Genomic DNA, 22,658 nt, shown 5'->3' with positions numbered 1-22,658 from the left:
TTGCTATTTTCAAATGAGATTTAGGAGCATAAAATCTCCCCATGTTTTCCCAGTCCCACACAGTTATCCTTAGCTCCGTGTATCACTGGGGAAAGCAGAGCTGCTTTATCTCTGCAGATGTGAGCAGTGCTTGCTCCTGGGGCTCATGGTGGCTTTTGATTGCTCCATTTCTCTCCATCCCAGCACTTTTAGGCAACTCTATGGGTTTTCCCCTTTCCCTTTGCAGCCTGATGCTCTGCTCAGCCCTCACTCTGACGTTCAGCATTTCTTCCTTCCCATCCCTGTTCCCAGTAGGCGTTTCCATGGCGTGGGAGTGGAGTATAACATCCTTCTTGTCTCAGAAGTGTGAAAAAGCTCTTTCCTTCAGGAATTAAACAACCAATCCTCTATCCCCTCTCTGGTTTACTGGCCTCTTATCTTAGCCCACAACATTGGTGTATATTTTAACCTTAAATGGTACTTTTTCTTTTTAACCTCCCAGTAAGGCATGAACAGATGGTTGGAGACCCGGGGGGGTGTGTCTGGAGAGCTTTTGATTATTCCCTATTTCAGACAGCTGCAGGATTTTCTAATTTGAGACTGTCAGTGGAATGTTGATGGGTACACAGAGTTTGCAATGTCTGTCCTTAAAACCATACTTACAAAAGAAGGTGAGAAGTGCCCAGGTGTGTCAGGTTTGGTGTTTTACATCAGATAGTGGCACCAGGAGATGCCAGGCAGGAAGGGCACACAAGTCCAGCTGCTTTTATAGAATCCCAGACTGGTTTGGGTGGGAAGGGACCTTAAAGCCCATCTCATCCCACCCCCTGCCATGGGCTGGGACACCTTCCACTGGACCAGGGTGCTCCAAGCCCCGTCCAACCTGGCCTTGGACAGGGGCAGTGCATTGCCAGCACCCCCAAGTGCTGTGTTTCTGTCACACCGTGGCACCCTTAATAACATTACACAGGGGAGTAGTTACAGAGTGTCACTGAATTAGGTAGCCCCTGAATGGGCTTCAGAAGTGAAATAGTGGGGTTTCAATCCATTTGTGGCTATTTAGGCAGCCTCTTGACTCTTCTCTTCATCCTTTCACTCTAAGGACAAATGGAAAACGTAAAGCCATCAGAAATCAATCTGATCTGGGAACACGCTTATTAAAATGCCTTACTTACAAAGGTCTAGGTACTCCACAGCAGAGCAGAATTTGGGAACATCTGGATCCCTGATCTGTGCATTTCTGTTAGCTTAGCCTGTTTGCATTACTCTTTTGTTTGGATTACTTCTTTGTTTGGATTACTCTTTTGTTTGTTTGGATTACTTTTTTGTTTGGACTGCAAGCTTTCTATTTGTTTTAGGGTAGTTGAACCTTCTTTAGAAGGTATTTGACCTTAAATTGCTAGTGCGCACACTTAATTCTCAGCTCCAATATAAATCTAGATGGATTTTCTGGAATTCAAGAAAGAAAAACCAAGAAAATGAGAACGGCTTTGTGAAATGTTTTCCAAATTCAACAGCTGAAGGATGTTGGTTTTAGGAGCTCTCAGTGAAACTGGACTTGATGTGGGTTGTGGGGGGGGGGGGCCTGGTGTGCTCCAGAAGTGATTAAAGCTCAGCCATTCCAAAAGATAATTACTCTTGGCACCTGCCTCCCGACGTGATCCAGCCCTTCCCCCTGCAGGGTTTCTTCTTGCTCACCTCTGCTGGCAGAGGGGAGCACGGACTCCCAGTGTCAGCTCCTGAGCCCGAGCATCCGTGGGGCGCTGGGCTCCGTGCCGTGCCCCGAAGGGCTGCAGAAGCTGTCCCTGCCCCGCGTCCCCCACCTCTGCCCCAGCCCTCGCCTGGCTTTGCCTCTGCACTCGTGTCACAATATTGACTTGCAAACACGGAGCTTTTGGGCCAGTTGCTATGGTTACCCCTCGGAATGGAGACTCCAGTCCCAGGCAGTACATTCCCAGCCTTAATGAAATGCACAGCAGCGTGTTCGACTTGTAAACCCGACGTGGATATCGCTAAGCAACATCCATCCGTGATTTGCCATAATTACTGCTGCGAGCTCCGCACCACTGAAATGCTGGAGCACGAGGCTTCCTCTTCCTCCACTGCATCAAGTGTTTTTCTGCAGTAGCTTCGCAGTCTCTCAGACCTGTGATGTTTCATAGTCCCTTCACAGTTTCAAAGAACTACGTCTGACCGCTTTGAATTATTCACACCTTCAGACCTCTTCTCCCCAGTCTCCTTTTGTGTGTATCGCCCGTTTCCTGTTCATTCACTCCCAGAAATTTATCTTAAAGACCTTTGATTCTTCTGCCCTACTTTCAAGATGTGAATCCAACTCATTTCCTCCAAGCTGCTTCTTGGCATTTGAAAAAATCCAATTCCTCCAGCCAGTGTTGGTGTTGAATTAAAATGTGTGTGTGGAGCTGTTTACTCCAGGAGCCGCTCCAGAAGGAGCCGATGCCTCAAGTCCTTTAGAATCCCAGACTAGTTTGAGTTGGAAGGGACCTTAAAACCCATCTTGTTCCAACCCTCCTGCTGTGGGCAGGGACACCTTCCAGTAGACCAGGTGGAAGGTTTCTGCTTAGAGCTTTTATTTAGTGTCTATCCTGAACACGGTGTTTTATCCACCAGTTTGAGAAGTAGAATAAAACCAGACCCTGGTTAGAAGTCCACACTCCAGCCTTCAAGTCAAATCATTAATTGCAATTTCAGTTCTTGAATGACTTGCCTTGTGCTGGCAGTTGGGGTGGTTGGGAATATCTCTCCCAGGTTCTCTGCTGCTCAGTCTGATCCCCTGTGTTCTGTGAATATTTTCCATCTACAGCACCGGAGCTGCCAGTCCTAGAGAGGAAGAACTGGTTGATTTATCTGCTCTACGTCCGCAGAGACTACGAGGAGTGTAAGGTAAGAGCTGCCTCTAGAACCTGGGAATTATTTTACTGATGTAATGAAAAAACAGTTTTCTTGACAATTTCCAAACCACCCTCTTTCCTGACTTCTTTTGAAATAAGGGAACCAAGAGAAAACCCAAGCAAAATTACTTCAGTGTTCTCCAGTCCTTGGCTACCTTCAGGATCTGAGGGTGCAGCTCTCTGGAGCTCAGGATGTCACTGAGAGGGGAAAAGTGGAAAGAACTGCAAACCTCTGTTGTTCCAAGGGATGGATGGGGTTTTCCAAACTGATAATAACACAGTTCCACGGTGCAGGTTTCTCAGTGGTCCTTCAGAGAAGCTGTGAAAACACTTCAGCTGAGGGAAGCATTACTACCAAGCGTAAATAAAAAATATCCTGGTTACTCTTGAGCAAAATTCTTTCAATTTACACATGATCCATGGCACGCTTTAATTCATCTTGGGCTTGGTGAGTAGTTTGGGACTGGTTGTTTGTTTGGGATTATAATGGTAAGTGGACTAAGGAAATGGCAAATAGTTATTTAACAGTGTGTTTTCCTGATAAAATGAACACGAGAAGAGGGTGCACCCAGGGGCAGGAGCGGGGGACAAGAGTTGCCTTTCTGATTCTGGCATGTGCAACAAAGATCTGAAAAGACTTTTTGGCTTCTGAAACACCAGGTTGGTCAGGACTTGCCTCTGCTGGAGAGCTCCTGAGGGTGCTTAGGAAACGAGCAGGCTGGAGGAAATTCATTTAGCTCCTAATTAGCAGAGCCAGGGCGTTGTATCATCAGTGCAGTGATTTCCTCTCAGGTGTTGGTTTGCACAGATAGAAACACAAGTGGGACTAGCCCTCAAAACAGAAAATTGTTTCCCTTTTTTGTTGTCTGACTGGAGTTCTTTGGTGTACATCCGTGTGTCGATTGTTTCTGTGGTGGGATGTGGAATCGCAGAGTACAGAAAAGAAAAATATGTGCAGCTTAGGAAACCAGAGAAAATAACAAGATGATATAAGGGCAACACTGACGTCTCCATGTCTTCATCAGTCATGGAAGCAAGGAAATAGTGGGGAAAAATCGAGAGAAGACAGCTAATAAATACTCTTCTGCTTGGCAGGCCAGCTTTGCTTTTCCTCAGAGCTCACAAAGCAGTGTTTCTGCAGTAAAAATCAAAGATTCCAGGACAGTTTGGGCATTGTTAAAATCCATTAGTTTAGTCTCACTAAGAAACAAGGCACCTGTGGTGTTAATTCATTTTGGTCTTTCCCACCCAGTGCTTTGAAATGCTCCCTCTCTAACGGTTTTAAAATCTCCCATAGTTTTCAATGAACTAAAAGCCCGTTAAAAAACTATTTATTTATTGGCATCAACTCCCCAAAGTGAAGGCATTAAAGTGATTTTGACCCTTTCAGTGCCACTCCAGCAAGGTGCCAGGCAGACATCCCCGAGAGTCTGCAGCTGCAGCATCCCCAGGATGACAGAGAGACTGGCTGGTGTCCTGCCAGTTGTGTCTAAATTCTGTCATCAGCACCTTAAATAAACTTGGGGGGGGAAATCTGGGATTACAGATCATATTCCTCAGCTGTGGGCCTTTTGCTGTGGGACTTCTTAGGGTTTACAGAATGAATCAGATTTCTCTAAAAGATAGCTCTCTATTGCCCTCTCTTGCTCTGAGAATCTGGGTTTATGTAGATGGAACAATCCAGACTATCTGAACTGAGGAGATGTTGGGTATTTCTGAGTCAAATGCTTTATAATAGTGCACTTTGTAACAAGTTATCTATATAAATTAGCAGGTACAGGTGAGGGAAGAGCAGCAGAAGTCCTGTTCTTCCTTTTCCTTCCTCTCTTTACAAGTGAGGAGTGTCAATAAGAACGTTCCTTCTTCTCAATAACAACTTCTCAGTTAATACCTTCTCAAGAATCACTTTCTCAATAATAGTTTTCCTCCCATGTGCTGTATTTGAGGTTCAGTTTTCAGGTCCTTCACTTCTGTTCCTCTCGGAGGGAGGGGATGCTGGTACTGACCATACACATCTGGAATGCCAGATGAACACCAGGTCGCTGCTCACCCAGAAATTATTCTTACCCCCTGTATCTCTTCCACTTCTGCACAAAAGAGGAGTCTCAGAGCACAAATAATGCTCTTGGTTCTTACTCAGGGTGTTCATCCTCCCAAAGGTGGGACCAGCTGTGCCTATGGAATATATCCGAGCTGCACCCACCCCACCCCAAACTGGGAGCTGCATGGATGCAGCCAGCAAGAATTTGCATTTTCATCAGGTTTTTCCCCGTGCACTCCTCGTTTGTTCTTTTGGCTTTCATTGACTCAGCTGCAGTTGCTCCAGTTCAATTTATTTCTTCACAAAGGGCCTGGAGTAGATAGCCTTATCAGCAGAGGATGCTTTCAGAGATGCCTCGTGGCGTTTTCCCCAGGTAGTATCTAATTATCTTGGGGAATAGGAATGAACAGAGGAATACTAAAGAGCCAGTGTTCCTGGCACAGAGCCCTGGCCTGTGCACTGTGTGGTTGGGCCAGTCATGGTCCAGTGCCCTTGTTACAGGTGGGGTTGTGGTTTTTGTGACTGGAACCAAATCTCTGGAATCAGCTGTGTTAAAAGGATGTGAGTTTACAATTTTGTCCTTCCAGGCTGTCATCAAAGAGCAGCTCCAGGAGTCCCAAGGGCTCTGTGAATACGCTGTCTACGTTCAAGGTATGTCCGAAAATCTTCTTTTTGCTAAAGCAGGTCACCCCTGATTTGAGATACAGGGAACAATACAGGGGATAGATGAGGGAAACATAGAATTATGTAAAAAATACATTTTTTTTCCCCTGCTCGCCCCATTTAGTTTTGAAGTTTGGGATTTCCACATGAAGTGGGCACATTAAATGTCCTGTTTTCTCTGTATTTGTCACCGGTTCCTCCTTGGATTACGGGCTCCTGGCCTTCAGTGCATTGGTGTGTGTTTGATTGTGTTACAGATGCATGTTTTTGGTTCGTTACCCACCCCGGGTGGTTGTTGTCTCACTCCTTGCTCCAAGGATGGTATTCCTCTTCCTGCCCTGCCCTCTGGCCCCTAAAAAATGTCCCCCCAAATGTGGCATTCCAGTTCCAAGTGCCATGGTGGCAGACAGTGAGATTTGCTGGCAGGGACATACTGCAGCCTGGAGAGGCTGGGGAGGGGAGAAATCCAGACTGCATCTGTACAAGGAACTGCCCAAGGTTTAACGCTTAAAGGTTTTGTTCTGACGCCCAAATTTCTCCGGGCACACAGAGTCCTGCCTGCAGACACAAACTGCGGGTGCTGCAGGAGGGGGAAGCGCCAGAGGAGCATTGCTGTCTGTACTCCCCCTTCTTTCCCTGCTCTCAGAGGCACGTTTTTCCTGCTGACAATGGATTCATTTGCCTGCTGTATGTTGTCTTACAGCTTTGATATTTCGCTTGGAGGGGAAAATTCAAGAATCTCTTGAACTTTTCCAGACATGTTCCATTCTGAACCCTCGAAGCGCTGACAACCTCAAGCAGGTGGCGCGATCCCTGTGAGTGGTGTTTTATTTGTTGTTTCTCTTGGATGTGCCACCCAGGACCTTCCATGCTTTGTTTTTCTCTTAGGCTGCTTGATTCCAGACATGTTTCCTCCTTATCAACACTTGGCTTGGCTTCCAGAAGCGTGGGTAGTTCTTTAAGCAGAATCTCTGTTATCTGCCTGACTGCTGTTGTGTTTTCCTTTGGGCTTCAAGCAGAAAGGTGATACTGATTTCAAGGTCCAGAGCTACAGGTGCTGACCTGAGCTGGGCAGACTTGCCCTACAGACCCTTTTCTGTCTCTGGATGTTGTGTTAGGGCACCTGTCTCTTTCCTTGGAGACAAAAGCAGGCTGCAGAGCCTGGGCATTCATTCCTTACATCCCCACCAGTGCCAGGATGGATGACCTTGGTCCTCAGGGGGAGCAGTGCTGAGGTTGTAATCTTCTCCTGCAGATGTCTGGAGAAGCAGCAGATAGGATCATTTCTCACTGGCAGAGGTGATAGTGGCTGCACAGCAGGGTCTGAACACAGGAAAAACATAAGCATTGCAATCCTTCTGCAGGTTTCTCCTGGGGAAGCACAAGGCAGCCATCGAAGTGTACAATGAAGCAGCAAAACTCGATGCGAAGGACTGGGTGAGTGTTCAGAGTGCAGGTCCTTGTAATAGCTGCAAGCTTGTCCCAAGCCAAGGTGAGCTCACACTGCCTGTGGTCTGAGCCCGGTTTGGATCACAGGAGCCAAATCCCACGCGTTGGCTTGGGGCACGGAGAATTGAGCAACGTGTTTGAGCTTTGCAAAGGATCATTTTAACATAACCACATCTGTACTTTAAGGGAAGTATGGGGAGAATTTGGAAACGTCGGTTATTAAAACTTGCTTGAGTAATTGGGAAAGCTTTCATAATGCAAAACACCATATACAGGAGCAGTGATTAAATTAACTCTTATGTATAAAAGGACAAAAGCATTGCAAAGGGAAAGGTGGGACAGTGGGTGAGGGAGAGGCCATGCCTTGCAGCCTTCTGCAGCTGCCTGTTTTGCCTGCAGAAGTGTTTCTAAAGTAGGTTTGCAATATGTGAGCTCATTCCTTTGTTTCTCAGTACATCTAAAATTCAGGATACAAGGATAACTTTGGTGTTAATTCGACTTACCCTGTGCCAGACAACTCAGAAACCTTTTGTATCATGAGTCTTTTCCCCACCTGCATTCCCAGTGCTTGGCATGCCTGTAACCCTGTTTACAGCCCGGCAGGCAGGTGCCAGTGGGTATTTGGATTAGTTATTCCCAGTTCCTGGCTCAGCACTGGAAGCACAGCCAGGCTGTGCTCTTCCCTCGTTCTGCAATCCACAGCAGCCCAGAGTCTCTGATTCAGTTCTGCACAGCTGCAGAGGCTGCGTGGAGGAAAACAGGTTAATGGGGAAATAAGAGAGTTTCCTGTGAAAGGTCAAGGCTGTCTAAGATGGTGAATCAGTGAAATGCTCACCAGAATAAAATCAGGAATGGGAGGACCTTGCTTTTGAGGGATGTGCTGGGGTGGGGAAGGTGCCTTGTGTGTTAAACTGTGGGTGAGGAATTCGGGGCACGGACGATCCCTACAGTGTCACCAGTGTGTTTAGGATCCCTAAGGGATCTTCCTCCCTGTGCAAAACTGTGTAGGATGCCAGAGGGATATCAGATACTCCAGTGCTCAAGTTGTGTTTTGGAAAATGAGGCACATCTTCCAGTTTTGTCCAGCTGGGTTGGACACTGTGCATATCCTACTGATGTACAGCCAGACTGAGTCACCCATGAGGGCAGCTTTCCTGGTTTTAGAGAGTGACACCATGGTGAAGAAACCGATCTGTGCTCCTTGTTCTCTGAAGAGAAATGTCTGGTCTCTCTTAAAAGAGATTTGTCATTTCTGTGGTTTTTGTCTCAGTGGCCTGTAATGTTTTGTGTACAACTCCACTTAAGCTCTGTAGGTGCCTGAAGTAACTGAAATTTATAGGTTTACTTGCTCTACAAAGCAAGAAGGGTGTGGGCAGGCATAGGGCTCTCCTGCTCTGGGTCAGTGTTGTCAGATTTTATATTTCTTACCTTGTGCTGATTTGGTTTTTTGGTTTGTTTTTTTTTTCCCATGCAGGAGATCAGCCACAACCTGGGTGTGTGCTACATGTACCTGAAACACTTCAACAAGGTAATGCCAGTGGGAAGCAGGAAGCATCCCAGAAATGTCACTGTCTTTGGTAGCTTGAAATGGATCATTTGCAGCAAGAGGTATCAAGGAAGTTTTTTGCTTCAGTGTTTGTTTCTGGGAGCAAAGGTTTGTGAGCTGTCTCTGTTTCCATTTGTGTGCTGAATTACTTTGAGTCAGCTGCAAGTCAGTGAGGTTGGATAAAGGGAGATCAGCTTGTGGCAGGGCCAGAGGCTTTTTCTGAAATTTAAGATTTTTCAGAGAACATTGCTGGTTTTAAAGGGAATGCTTGAGAAACGTCAAACTAGACAGAAAATGGGCGGTGCTCCAACAAGAGCTGCTTCTGTCTCTGAGCCGTTTAAAGTCAGACCCAGGCACGCTGCTGGCTTTGTAGGAGCAGCAATCCAGGTCCATCCTCTTGAAGCAAGAGAAGGATGGTGGTAAAACCCCAAACCATTTCCCCAGCACAAACTCCTGCACCCCATGCAGAGAGATCCTGAAGGAAGCCTCAGCTCCTTGGGGCTGGCGGGATTCAGAGGGAAGGAGTTAGGGGATTGTTTGCTGGAGGTGCAGCAGGTCTTTTTTGCCTCCATGGGAAGGTTTTGCTCCTCTGTCTGAAGCTCCTTTTGAACTAAATCTGGAGTTAGTAAAGGAGTTCTGGAGGTTCAAATGCAGTTTTATTCCCAGGTCTGAGCACGCCATTCCCAGTTCCTTACTTAACCATCCCCTGAGTGCTGCTGGTGAGCACTGAGCTGTCTCTAATCCAGCTACTTTGTAAGGGAAAAAACAGCATTTAGACCCTTTTTGTTCCCAATTTGGCCCAGCTCCTCCCTGCTGCTCTTGCTGGTGGGGTGCTGTGGCCCTTGCAGCAAACCCCAGCTGTGCTCCCTGTTTGAGGCATCCCTGTAAAAAACCAACCTCTGGAGTGTGGGTTCACACTTGGGGTTTGTTGGCTGCACTAACACCTTCCCAACTGGGACCTGCTGACATCTCCACTCAGATTTTCACTTGCTCACTGCTGGAATAAGCATTTGAAGGAAGAAAAAGTATCAGTTCACCCAACAGATCCAGAGCATCCCTCAAGCCAAACAAACTCAAATCCAGGAACAGGCCTGTGCTCATCTCCTCCTTGGGAGGCCATTGCCTCTTGCTTGCCTTGAAGGTGTTGCCTTTTGCTGCCCCTAAAAGCAGGTGGCTGCCAGTGCAGAGCTTGTTCCAAGGATTAGCTGGGCTGGAGGTTGTGTTCCCTAGGCTCAGGGGGTGTTTGTTGGCTGTCCTCCTTCCCTGGCTGTTGGGGATTACTCGTGGGCTGTTGCTTTGCTGAGGGCTCTGTAATCATTTATTGTTTTTTTACTCTCTGTGGTTGTGTTTTTAGGCACGAGACCAACTCAACAGTGCCCTGGAGCTCAACAGACACGACCTGACCTACATGATGCTGGGCAAAATTCACCTCTTGGAGGGGGAGATGGATAAAGCCATTGAAATATATAAGAAAGCTGTAGAGTAAGAAATATCCCTTTTTTCCATCTGCCCATTCCCATCCTATGCCAGGAGAAAATTGATTGGTGTCCCAGATCTGAATTGAGGCCATGATTAAAAAGCTAATGGTAATTACGGAGGCTCTGAGCAAAGCTGGCGCTTCCAAGCACTTGAGCTGTCTCTGCTCCTGCTGACAGTGTGGCAGGGAAGAAGGGAGCTGTTGGAAGGGCTGCCAGAAAAAAAAGTGGAATAACAAATGGACGGAGATGCCTGGGAGCAAAGTGATCCAAAACTGACTTCCTCCATCCCAAAGGTTTATCTCCCAGAACGATGTAACCCTGACTGTCCCTCCACAGTCACTGGCTGGCTGTCACTTGCTGCTTTCCCTCAGAGCGCTTTGTGGCTGAGGGAGATGTGCTGGTGCACAGGGAATTTCTCCCACCCCTTCAGTGCTCCTCAGTGCCCACCTGTCCTTGTTTTAGGGCATTCCCAAGCATTACCAGTGCTGTCAAATGTAGCTTTGCCATGGAGGCCAGCACTGGAAAGAAAATCAGGAGCGTGTGGGGAGCCAGTGGAGTACCCATGTAGTGTCTGCTCACGTCTGCCCTCAGCTGCTGCCTGACAGCGGGTGGGGTTGGGCAGACATTTGGACTAATCTAGAATGTCTATTACATAAATAATCCTTGCTGAGCATCTTACCAGGTTTATATTCTTATCCTGGTGCCCCCCTGCCCTCCTTTCTTCTTCATTCCTGTTTATTCCTGGGGGTTTTTTTTGTCTCATCTGCCTATTACATTTTTCTTGCTGTTTCCAGCTCCAGGATAGTCAGTTATTCCATGTTTATGTTCCACCAGGCACAGGTGGTTTTGTTCTGGTTGAGGTGTAGAGGTGCCAGTGTAAGTGTGCAGATCAGATTTTTTTAAGTCTTGGTAGCAGGGAATTAAAAGCTGACGCCTGTTGAGGTGAGTGAGACCACAATTAGTGTCTCTCTCTGCTTTCTCCTTTTTTGTTGTGGTTTCCATCCTATTTATTTGGGATCTTTTTATAAGGTGAATTAAAATTCTGATGAGGAGTGTGTAGGATCCATCAGGAATGCTGAGGATTGCCTGTCCTACATGGCCCAAGAGGCTTAGGAGGGATGGATTTACAGGGTGGTTTATGAGAGATGATGGAAAATCCCATTTTGTATTTCCAGGTCACTGATTCAGAGTCACTTTGAAGCTTAACAAAACCACATTATCTTATTATGTATCCAGATCTATTTCACAGAGCCTTGCTGCCTTCCCACTGATACCCAGAAGATATTTGGGAAGCTGAGGTGTGATGTTATTCAAAGGAAGTCCCCGTGATGGCAGTTGTTCTAATATTTGTTTTTAATAATAACAGTTTAATTTCCTGAAGTGATACCACAGTAATGTAGCATCAGAATTCCATGTTCTATGTTTACCCTGTTCTGGAAGGGCTGAAAAGCAAACCCAGCCCTTTGGCTTTTGTGTTCCAGGTTCTCTCCAGAAAACACAGACCTCCTCACAGCCCTGGGCCTACTGTACCTGCAGGTACTAAATGCTGTTACTGTTACAAAAACTTAATTATTTTCAATAGAAACATGTTGGGTTTTTTACAGAGTTAATTTCTGTCCACCTTCCTGTGACTTGCACATGCTTCTCTACGGACTGAATTTAACAGGGCAGAACTTGCTTTTCTGTATCTTCTCATTGCTGCTAAAAGCAAGCTGATTCCCTGGACCAGAGCCAGAGCAGGAATTCTGTCTGGCAACCACCCTAACTCTGTTATAAATCCTCCAAGTATAACAAAACATGACTAGGCATTACCTTGTTTCTGCAGCAGGAGTCTTGCAAGTTATCCTGAAAAAGCAGCCATGAAATTGTGAGTGTTAATGCACCATAAAGGAAAATCAGAATCAATTTAAATAACAAAGGTGTGCTTATCCTTGTGTCTGTGAAATGGATGGGAAGGGCTGGATTATTCCAGAAGTAATCTTCCCAAAGAGGGAACAAGCAAAGAAGAATAGGCAGTAGTGCCTGAAAGGAAGAGGAGGCCCTGGAGCTGCTCCCAGGGCTGGAGCCCCTCTGCTCTGGAGCCAGGCTGGGAGAGCTGGGGGTGCTCACCTGGAGAGGAGAAGACTCCAGGGAGAGCTCAGAGCCCCTTGCAGGGCCTGAAGGGGCTCCAGGAGAGCTGGAGAGGGACTGGGGACAAGGCATGGAGGGACAGGACCCAGGGAATGGCTTCCCACAGCCAGAGGGCAGGCATAGATGGGATATTGGGAAGGAATTGTTCCCTGGGAGGGTGGGCAGGCCCTGGCACAGGGTGCCCAGAGCAGCTGTGGCTGCCCCTGGATCCCTGGCAGTGCCTAAGGCCAGGTTGGACACTGGGGCTTGGAGCAGCCTGGGACAGTGGAAGATGCCCCTGTCCATGGCAGGGGGTGGAATGAGATGAGCTTTAGGTGAATTCAGGTGAAACCACAGAATCACAGGATGGCTTGGTTTGGAAGGGACCTTGGAGCTCCTCTGGTTCTGATCCATAGGATTTAAGCAATTCCAAGTTTTCACATGCTCATATATGGCCACAGTGATGCCCACTAACACCTGCAGTCCATGAGAAGACAAGGGAAGGGTTTGTCACCTGAACAGGAGAGCCCTGGGGAGTGAGGAATTTGTGGTGAGGGAATTAGGGATGTGCAGAGTAGCAGTGTGTAGCCTCTTTTCTGGGATAAAGGAGCGGAGACCTGTGAACCCAGAGCTCATTTGTGTGTGAAAAAGTCAGAGTACAAACTCTCTGGAAACCTTTGGTTGGGTCAGAACAGTGAATCCAGCCAAGTCAAATAAATTCTTAGAATCTGTTCTGTGGATTGTCAAACAGGAACACATGTGTGTGATGGGAGCACCATAAAACTCACTCTTCTCACTGTATAACTGAACCAGAAATTCTGGTGCCCACAAAACCTGTATTCTCCTTCTTAACTCCCCTTACTCCTGAATTTCTGATGCTTATGTACTTCTTTTGCCAGACTGGGGATTACCAGAAGGCTTTTGAACACCTTGGAAACGCACTTACCTATGACCCAGGCAACTACAAGGTACGGTGAGGAGTGGAAATGAACCAAGTGAACCCTGAGGGGACACCTCCTAAAGCTAATCCCACTGTCAGAGCTCTGCCATCTGCATCTGGGGCCTGGAGAGGCTGGAAAGGACCCTGCCCAGAAAGCTTTTGGTGAAATACATTTCTGGGATGTTTCCCTGGGTAGGGAGTTGGGTGTGTGTGGAGGTAGGGAAAGGGGAGGAGGCAGAATGTGGGATGTTAAATTGATCCCTTTGGTTTTTAATCTGAAGTTGCACCAAAGCCAGGTGGAATTTACTTTGGAAGGAAGGTCTTCTGGATTTTAAAAATCCCAGAAGAGTGGTGCCAGGTCCCTTGTGATCCAAGTGATACTGCATTTTATTATTCTCCCATCTGCTGATACCCTGTGCTTCCAGCTGCTGTGTGTATTTCCTTGGCTCTGGCCTGGAAAGCTGAGCTTGGTATCTAGGTTTCATTCCTCGTTGTGGAACTGCTTCCCTTTTTAGGGCTGTTACTTCATTTCTCTCCTTTTTTTCCCTGTTAACGATGCAGAGCATTGAAATGTGTGGTTGACAAACATGAGTTGTTGTGAAAACACCTTTACACTTACGGATTTTACTTGTCGCTGTGAAATCTTCTAAAGGACTTAACTAGTGTGGTTTAAATATAGTGTGTTGTACTCACTTCCATTTTTTCCCCCATGCATATTCCCATTAATTCGCAGTATCAGCCAGTCAGTGTGAACTAGGAAGCTTTGCTGCATATGTCTTGCTTGAGTGCATTTTACTCCCCACTTAACTTGCACCAGAACTATTTCTATCTGTGCTTGGTTGTAAAAACAATCTATTAGTGCATAGATCTTTTCAGAGCCTCAGACTCTAAGAAGTACTTCTGTCACCCCAAAAAACACCCTAAACATTTGCAATGTCATGTTGCAATGTTTATGGAATCACAGACTCACAGAATGGTTTGAGTTGAAAGGGACCTTAAAGCCCATCCTGTTCCACCCCCTGCCATGGGCAGGGACACCTTCCACTAGCCCAGGTTGCTCCAAGCCCCATCAGCATGGCCTTGGGCACTTCCAGGGATGGGGCAGCCACAGCTGCTCTGGGCAAACTCATGTCTGAGACAGTTATGATCAAAATAGTGCAGGAAGAAGCAGACTCAGGTTTGTTCTTCACCCTGTGTTCTGCTCTGGGGTGGGAGATTCCAGAGTCCCCATCTGCTCCCACTGTTGGTCTTGGCAGCCCTTAGAAGTGAAAGGGTTGTTCCTGAGATGGTTTCAGTTTAATCATTTTGTCCTCTGGTGTTCTTGCTGTGTCTGAGCAAACGGGGCTGTGAGTGGCTCACTGTTGTCTCGTCCCCAGGCCACCCTGGCTGCTGGCAGCATGATGCAGGCCCACGGGGATTTCGATGTCGCCCTCTCCAAGTACAAGGTGGTGGCCAGCAGTGTTCCTGAGAGCCCCCCTCTCTGGAACAACATTGGCATGTGCTTCTTTGGGAAGAAGAAATACGTAGCAGTAAGAACCCAGTTTCCATTTTTCTCCCATCTGCATCAAATTCCATGCAAGCACAAGATTCCTGTCATGAGGAGACTGTTCTAGCACATTTATCCCTCTTTTTTCAAGGCTATCAGCTGCCTGAAGAGGGCAAACTACCTGGCTCCCTTTGACTGGAAGATCCTGTACAACCTGGGCTTGGTGCACCTGACGATGCAGCAGTACGCCTCAGCCTTCCACTTCCTCAGCGCTGCCATCAACTTCCAGCCCAAGATGGCAGAGCTCTACATGCTCCTGGCAGGTGGGGGATGCTCCGTGCAGCTGCCTGTGCATCCCACCTGGGAATGCCACGGCACAGGCAGGAGCTGTGTGATGAATTAAAGGAAGCACAGCATTACTGAGGAGCTGTTGCCCAATCTCTTCTCTCTGGGGAAATAGAAGGGAAACTTGCAGTCAGATCCAGATTAAACGTGGGACAAGACTTGACACATGTGAGACTGGGGTTGGGTTGCCTAAGGAGTGGGTGTGGGTTTCCAGCACTGGATGTTTTTGGGGTGAAATTAGATAAACATGTCAGAAGTGACATTGCAGGGTTAGATGGGATATTGAGGAGGAATCTTTCCCTGTGAGGGTGGCAAGGCCCTGGCACAGGGTGCCCAGAGAAGCTGTGGCTGCCCCTGGATCCCTGGAAGTGTCCAAGGCCAGGCTGGGCAGGGCTTGAAACAACCTGGGCTAGTGGAAGGTGTCCCTGCCCATGGCAGGGTTGGGACTGGCTGGGCTTTAAGGTCACTCCAACCCGGACCGTTCCTTTCAGTGGGGTTAATCCTGGCAGTGCTCCAGACAACCCTGCTGGCACCTGTTTTATGGCATTCAGAATTGTCCTAAAAATGAGCTGCTCGTGAAACTTCTCCTCCTGTGTGTATGCTTTGCTTTGGTGCAGTTGCTCTGACCAACCTTGAAGACATCGAGAACGCCAAATGTTCCTATGAACAAGCTGTGGCCTTGGACAAGTAAGTCTTTGTCAGAGCTGTCACTTGTTTGGTCTTGCTTTGCCTTCCTGCACTTCATTTCCTTTGCCTCTCACTGTGCCTCGACCCTAAATGGTTTGCAGTAGGGAAACACTTTCATTCTTGTAGCTGTGCAAGTGACAGTGTTAAAACCATTTTTTTTAAAATTCAAGTTAGCTCTGAAAACTGAGAGAGGATTTTATTTCAGAGCAACCCAAAGCTGTTTTTTGTTTTGCTGTTTGGTTAGTGAGTCAGTGGTGATGACTTTGGATGCCAGCCCTCCTTTTGGTGAATATTTATACACAGTGGAGCAGATTGAATAGAAGAAAACATACTTTTTAACCCGAAGTTTGAGCACAGTGTAGAGCAGTGAGATGCCTGGGGTAGAGTCTGTTCTGAATTGGGCAGAGGGAAGATTTTAGCTGGGAGAATGTGCAAGAAGTTTGTATAGAGCAAATAAAAGGGCAGCTCCTTCATTAAGAACATCTATGCTTGCAGTCTGAGTCTTAAAATCAGAGCACTTGGTTTCAGAAATGTTAAGCTGAACCTCAGAGTAAGTCATTATTTCAGGCACAAAATCAAAATTATCTCAGATTTATTAATAGTTTTGTTTCTGTCCCCAGTTTACTGTGAATATTTGCACACTTAGACCTACCAGCCCTGCTGAGCCCAGAGTCTGTCTGCAGGTGACAGAGTGGAGCCAAAAGCACTTCCACCTGCAGGGGCCACACAAGGTGGTGATAGATGAGATACAAGGGATAAACCCTTCCCTGGGAGGGTGGGCAGGCCCTGGCACAGGGTGCCCAGAGCAGCTGTGGCTGCCCCTGGATCCCTGGCAGTGCCCAAGGCCAGGCTGGACAGGGCTTGGAGCAGCCTGGGACAGTGGAAGGTGTCCCTGCCCATGGCAGGGGGTGGCACTGGATGGGCTTTAAGGTCTTTTCCCACCCAAACCATTCCATGGTTCTGTTCTAATCAGCTTTCCATGCCTGGCAGGGCAGGACAGGACCTTAAAGGCAGCACAGGCTCTTTAGTTGGGGGGTTGTGTGCTCTGCTCAAAGAGGAGGAGCAGTCAGTTGGCTCTACAACTTTGCCCAAGTATTTGGCACTCGGGCAATGCTCCAGCTCTACAGTCCAACCAGCAAAATAAACCCTCAGCAAAGCAGAAATGAATTCCAACTGCCAGGGCCTGCTGGGAGGAACATGCAGACTGTGAGGCTGGTTCAGCTGACACGCTGTGGATTTTAGCCAGTTATGGTGTGGCTGAACCTGTGTCCCCACAAGTTTCCTTTGCCGGCGTGTTTGGAGCTCTTTGGGATGAAGGTGGTTGGTTTGCAGAGAGGGAGGCAGCCAGGGGAGGGATTTACGTTGTCACTGACACGGGGGGACTTTGCAGAGCCCAGCACTGGGTCTGTCATCAGGAATGCTTTTGTAGTGGCCTGGGTGCCACGCTGGGGGCTGGAATGGAAATAGCTTGGAACACTGTTTAGAAAAAGGTGTTCCACTCCTGGTTCTGGCTTGTGACTGTCCTTTCTGTGGATATTCAGCTATTGATTTTTCTCTGGCTGTCATATTGCTTCTCAGCTCTTGAAGGCAGTGAAATAGCTCCATCAGGTTCAATTAAATTTAAAACTGGCTGTTCCCAGGACTGTCTGATCTCCTCAGTGTTTTGGCAAAATGTTTCTTCTGTGGCGGGCTCAGCATTCCAGTTTCCCAGTTAAAGGAGAAGCCATGGTTATAAATGCAGTCAGATTTCTTCTAAGAGTTGCCTTCCTTGCACTGGGATGGAGAGTCACCAGGGCTGGCGAGTCAGAGCCTGCAGGTTACACTTCATTTATTGCCCAGTGCCAGCAGGGTCCTCCCCTTCTGCATTGCTCCAGAGGATGCTGCCTCTGCCTTGGCCGTGGGTGGTTCCAGTTATCCCAGCCACGCTCCAGGAGAGGGCACCAGTTCCTCACTCACATTTCTTTTGAACCCACGGAGCATTGGAGCGTCCCTGCCTGGCCTGTGTGCAGGGATGCTGCTGTGGGGCCCACAGGGGGAGCTGTGGGCAGGCAGAGCTCCTCCACCCCCGCCCTGGCACTCTTGGGCGGGCCAGATGGGGAGGGTTAATGTGTCCTAGTGAAGGAAGCGGATCGTTTGGAAAACGAGAGTGTTTGGAGCAGCTCTGCCTTGTGAAACTGCATTCAGGAGGGGAGGCAGGAGCGTGCAGGTGCCTGTGTTCACCTGTTGCAGTACCTGCAGTTGTGTGTGGTTTTGCTGGGGGAAGGAGAGAGAAGAGGTGAAGAAATGAAATGTGAACAGCACATTCTGTGGTGTGTCAGGTTATAAAACAAAACCCAAGAGCAGGGCTCTGTTCCACTGCCTGTCCCATGGTGAGCTGCTCTCCTGCAGACTGGGAATGCTGGGAGAGTCGAGGTAAATCAAAGATCATCTGTCTCAGTGTGACAAAAGCCCCTGTCACTGCTCTGCCTGTCCTGGGAGGAAGGGGCTGGGACACCAGGAGAGCCCCGGGATGGCCCCCAGGTGCACGGAACTGGCTGTTGCAGAGAGGGAGGCAGCCAGGGGAGGGATTTATGTTGTCACTGACACGGGGGGACTTTGCAGAGCCCAGCACTGGGTCTGTCATCAGGGCAAGGGTCTCAGCCATGCTCCCACAGGGCTTTGGCTGTAGCCTCTCCGTCAGTGCCAGACAGGGAGGTGTGTCCAGCTTTGCTGCTTGGGCACATCTTAGCATTATTCCAGCCAGGATAAGTGTTCCCACAGGGAATGTGATGCCTCCCACGTGTCTGCTGCAGGTGCAACCCCCTCATCAACCTGAACTACGCTGTCCTGCTCTACAACCAGGGCGACAAGCAGGGGGCCCTGAGCCAGTACCAGGAGATGGAGAGGAAGGTCACCGTGGCCAGGGAGAGCAGCGCGCCCGACTTCGACCCCGAGGTTTGTGCCTGAGCTCAGGAGCCACCCCAGGGCTGGCAGCAAACGAGGAGGAGGTTTGACTTTGAGTCCAGTTATTAGGAAGAAATTCTGCTTATGAGATTTTCCGAGCGGAGCGGGCGCCTGCTGAGAGCTGCTCGCTTCCTTTCTGCTCTTTGAAGCTCAGTTCTTCAATCAATACAGAGCGAGACAAGATTCCCTCTTAATTAAGGGACTGAATTAGCAGAGATGTTTCCCCCAAGCACCAAGCTGCAGCCAGCTCTGCACAGCTCTTTGCTTGTAGGTTTTTTTGATGGTGTTGTTGACTTTATTGTTGTCTGACGTGTCCCTGCTTACAGTGCTCTTCTCTTTTTACTTCTCGAGAAGATGGTGGAGATGGCCCAGAAGATGGGAGCTGCTCTGCAGGTTGGGGAGAGCCTGGTCTGGACCAAGCCCTCTAAAGAGTCCAAATCCAAGCAGAAAGCTGCTGTGTCAGGGAAATCCAGCTCTCAGCAGCCTTTGGGCTCCAACCAGGCCCTGGGTCAAGCCATGTCCTCTGCTGCAGGATATGGGAAAGCCATGCAGCTCCCCCCAGGTATGTCTCCTCTGCTGTTCTTTCAAGTGGAGATGTGGGAGGAAAGCAAAGAAATGTCTCCTCCCTTGGGAAGAGTTACAGCACATCTTCAGGAAGGGACTGACTTGCTCATACAGCAGTGAGAGCAATGTTTGGTGATAGCTTTCCCGGATTTCTGAGTTCAGGAAGATGCTCTGTGTAAGTGTATTTCACTCTCCTGCTTTTGCAGGGATGTGGGAGGCTGGGAAAGTTTCCCTTCCTGTCTGAGCCACAAAGATTCCATTAGCATGGGATTGTGATCTTGCTGTGGAAAGGAGGCATTTTCAGCAACCAGACCTCTTGCCTTTCTTTGGAAGGGCCCAGGAGCTGGTGTGCACAGACAGGCTGCTGCAGAGAAGGGAAAGGACAGACAATTTTCCAAAGCACTTTCATCATTTCTCTGACAGCAATAACTACAGCTGGATTGCTCTGAAGCTGCCCAGCCTTGCAGATGCTGCTGGGTTTAGAGGGACTGAGGGTTCTCAGGAGGTGGTGTGAGCCTTTGGAGGCTCAGCCCATGATTCTGTGTGCTGGGGCTGCGTAGGAGCATCTCCTGAGCCATTCCAAGCATGACCTCCTCTCACCCCTCAGCTTCCGGGGAGGAATGCGCTGGAGATGTTGCTCATCGTGGTGATTTTCTGTCACTCTTGGTCTTGTTGCCTGTGGACTGAACCAGGAGAGTGGTTGTGTAATCCAGGCCTCTTTCTTTGGCATCCCTAAGGACATGTTCCATTTCTCACACATGGAATAAACTTTCCATGCAGGGAAGACTTAGCCAGAAGATCTGAAAAATAAAACTCACCAAGGGTTTAGGGTGTACCTGAAGGACTTTATTATCCAGATCAGAGAAGGGAGCTGGTTCATAGCATCAGCTGGCACCCTTAATTTAAGTGTAGAGACAACTTGTGTCCTGTTGTGATTTAATTCTGTAAGTAGCTACTTTAACTGCCTGGAAACCCTCCCCACATTTGCTAAAGCTGTGAACTGAAAACAACACTTTGGTTGGGGCTCCAGCTTGAGCATAAACCAGCTTCAGTGGAGCTGGAAGTGGCACTTCCCTGTGAGGGTGGCAAGGCCCTGGCGCAGGCTGCCCAGAGCAGCTGTGGCTGCCCCTGGCGCCCTGGAAAAGGCCAAGGCCAGGCTGGGCAGGGCTTGAAACAACCTGGGCTAGTGGAAGGTGTCCCTGCCCATGGCAGGGGGTGGGATGAGGTGAGCTTTAAGGTTCCTCCAACCAAAACCGTTCTGAGATTCTGTGATTCTAGAAAATGTTTTCCCTTCCAGAGCATGAGTTAATTCCTCCATTTGTACTGAATTCTGACAGCTGAGAGACTGTACCTGAGCTTCCTTTCAGCAGTGCTTTGGGCACTGTAAGGTCTGGATAGCTCCGTGTCAATAAACTAATGTTAGGCAGAAGGAATCTGAGGGTAATTAAAAGCTGTGACAAAACACACGTAGCCATAGAGTAACTCTAACTGTGCTCTCTCCGCAGGTGCTGCAACACCAGCTCTGCCAAAAAAGCCTCCCTCCCTGCCTCTGGAACCAGAACAGGAGCAGGAGTCGGAGACGAGCCCTGAGGAGAACTCGGCTCCCCCAGGGGACAAGGAGCAGAGGAAGGAGAAGCCCCAGAGCCAGGAGGCAGCGGAGTAGGGCGGCTCTGGGCAGCACAGGCTGTGCAGGAGCCTCCCCAGGGCTGCCTGGGATTGGAGAAGGGACCTGCCCCGCCCTGCCCCGTGGTGGCCTCTCCCCAGTGTCAGTCTGGATGCAGCTGTGTTCCCTCAGTGACTTTAGCTCGAGGGCTCTGCCTTGTCCCAAGGGGTCGTGGCAGTGCCCAGAGGTTTCTGTGTAGCTGCTCTTAGTGCGGTCACAGCTCCCTACACAACTGGAGCGTCGAGCCCTCCACAAGTTGGGTGTGAGTCTTCCAAAAGGACATTTAGCAAAGCCAGCAGTAGTTATTTAGGATCCTGCACCCTGAGGAGGATCAAACCCTTCCAGTGGTTGAACTGGTGAGCAGCTGATTTTGCATAAAGAACCGGTAAACTGGAGCTTCAGGGCTCTGTGTTTGCTGGTGAAGCTCCCCAGCTGTTTGAAATGTATTTCCTGCCTTTAGTTCTGCACTGTTGGACTGGATCTCTCCATAATTAGAGTCCAGGAGAGGAAGGTTAATAATGGAAACATTCTCAGTGTGCAGGCAGCATGAGCAGGGCTCTGGGTACATCCCAGCCTTCAGCTGTGCTTTGTGGTTTGCTGCTCTTATCCAGAACAACATTAATGCATCTTCAGAGCCCAGCCAGGAGCTGAAGCGCTCTCCTGCTCCCTGGAGAACACTGAAGGAGTAGGACCCCTCACTTTCCCCTGGGTTCTGATAACCCAAACTGACTGCTTATCTTAAATGTGGCTTTTTTTCCCCCCAGCTGCCCTTTCTGCTGGGTTTTGTGTCAGGTCAGCTCTGGGGCAGCACTCCTGTAAGGATTCCCTCCTGCCAGGAGTTAAAGAAAACAGAATTGTTTGGTAGAGCACTGGCAAATTGAAACAAACCAGACAAGGAGCAGTGTCAGTCAGGTACAGTGCAGAGATTTTTATTCACATTTAACTTCTTACACTGAAAGTTCCCGCAGCCTAACAGAGTGCCTGGGAAGGAGAGGTGAGGATTGCAGAGCAGGGGTGGGCACGGGCTGGGAATTCTTCACCTCAGCCCCAAAACTTTAATTCAAGGCAGATTTTTGTGCTAGGATGCTTTGATGGGATAAATGTCACACAGGGAGCACGTACTGCACTTGGAGTTACTGTGAAGGGATTTATTTAAAATACATACTTTGTGAAAAGCTTATGCAACAAGGAACCAATTCTTCCATGAAATGAAGCAGTAGCACCTTCTTACTTCCTGGGAGCTTCGTGTGTAAGGGAGCATTTTTAAATACATAATTCCAGTTGAGTAATAAATAGAACTGCAATTCCTCATCCTGTCCCCTCTCCTCCCCTGGGCATGGCAATGGTGGCATTTGCATGCAGTAAATTCCTGGGATCTTTCTGGAGAGCATTTTTGTGCTAATGGTAATGAGGCTGGACTGCTCTTTCAGCTGGAATTAAGCAAGAGACTCTTCAGCAGGACTGCACTGAGGCATTTAGGGATTTTGGAAATCACACCTTATGTTCCAAAACCTGTTTCTGGCATCAGCCATGATTCTAATCCCCTCTTTTCCCCCCTCAACGGAAAAGAATCATGAGCCTAATTTCTAGGGAAGCAGAAACCATCTGCTTTAGGACTTTTCTTCCCCTTTTTAGGGAAAGGTCTGCGATGAACCAGGGTAAATCACAGAGCTCACAAGGTACTTTGCATCTTGGCTTCTGCACAGGAAACAAACTAAAAGACATTCAAACATCAATGCCTGGGCAGCGAGACCTTGTTCCAGCCAAGAGTAATGATCTGTCCATCCAGCAACATGTGTTCAGCCCAAAAAATGTAGTGTTGAGGTCCCTGAGACAACTGGATGCTGATTCAT

The 22,658-nt window shown here is 48.5% G+C and overlaps 1 protein-coding gene across 4 annotated transcripts in view; it reads left to right on the top strand.

Annotated features, from left to right (window-relative positions):
- Window positions 1-22,116, top strand: part of BBS4 (Bardet-Biedl syndrome 4) — a 35,038-nt gene extending 12,922 nt beyond the window's left edge. For 2 of the 4 annotated variants that reach the window (XM_032122821.1, XM_032122820.1), the window contains 14 exons: window positions 2,804-2,883; window positions 5,520-5,583; window positions 6,299-6,410; window positions 6,960-7,032; window positions 8,519-8,572; window positions 9,945-10,072; window positions 11,550-11,604; window positions 13,077-13,145; window positions 14,494-14,646; window positions 14,755-14,926; window positions 15,566-15,635; window positions 18,428-18,569; window positions 18,933-19,140; window positions 20,648-22,116. In XM_032122821.1, the coding sequence (XP_031978712.1) occupies window positions 2,804-2,883; window positions 5,520-5,583; window positions 6,299-6,410; window positions 6,960-7,032; window positions 8,519-8,572; window positions 9,945-10,072; window positions 11,550-11,604; window positions 13,077-13,145; window positions 14,494-14,646; window positions 14,755-14,926; window positions 15,566-15,635; window positions 18,428-18,569; window positions 18,933-19,140; window positions 20,648-20,805 (1,538 nt within the window). In that variant the 3' untranslated portion in view covers window positions 20,806-22,116. Of the gene's footprint in view, window positions 1-2,803; window positions 2,884-5,519; window positions 5,584-6,298; window positions 6,411-6,959; window positions 7,033-8,518; window positions 8,573-9,944; window positions 10,073-11,549; window positions 11,605-13,076; window positions 13,146-14,493; window positions 14,647-14,754; window positions 14,927-15,565; window positions 15,636-18,427; window positions 18,570-18,932; window positions 19,141-20,647 lie in introns of those variants that run through there. The other 2 variants (XM_032122822.1, XM_032122823.1) reach the window with 2 other exon arrangements.
- Window positions 22,117-22,658: the final 542 nt, after the last annotated feature.

The sequence above is a fragment of the Corvus moneduloides genome, chromosome 13, assembly GCF_009650955.1.
Source record: "Corvus moneduloides isolate bCorMon1 chromosome 13, bCorMon1.pri, whole genome shotgun sequence".
In the NCBI taxonomy this organism is placed as follows: Eukaryota; Metazoa; Chordata; class Aves; order Passeriformes; family Corvidae; genus Corvus; species Corvus moneduloides.
This window is presented reverse-complemented; position numbering and strand designations above follow the sequence as displayed.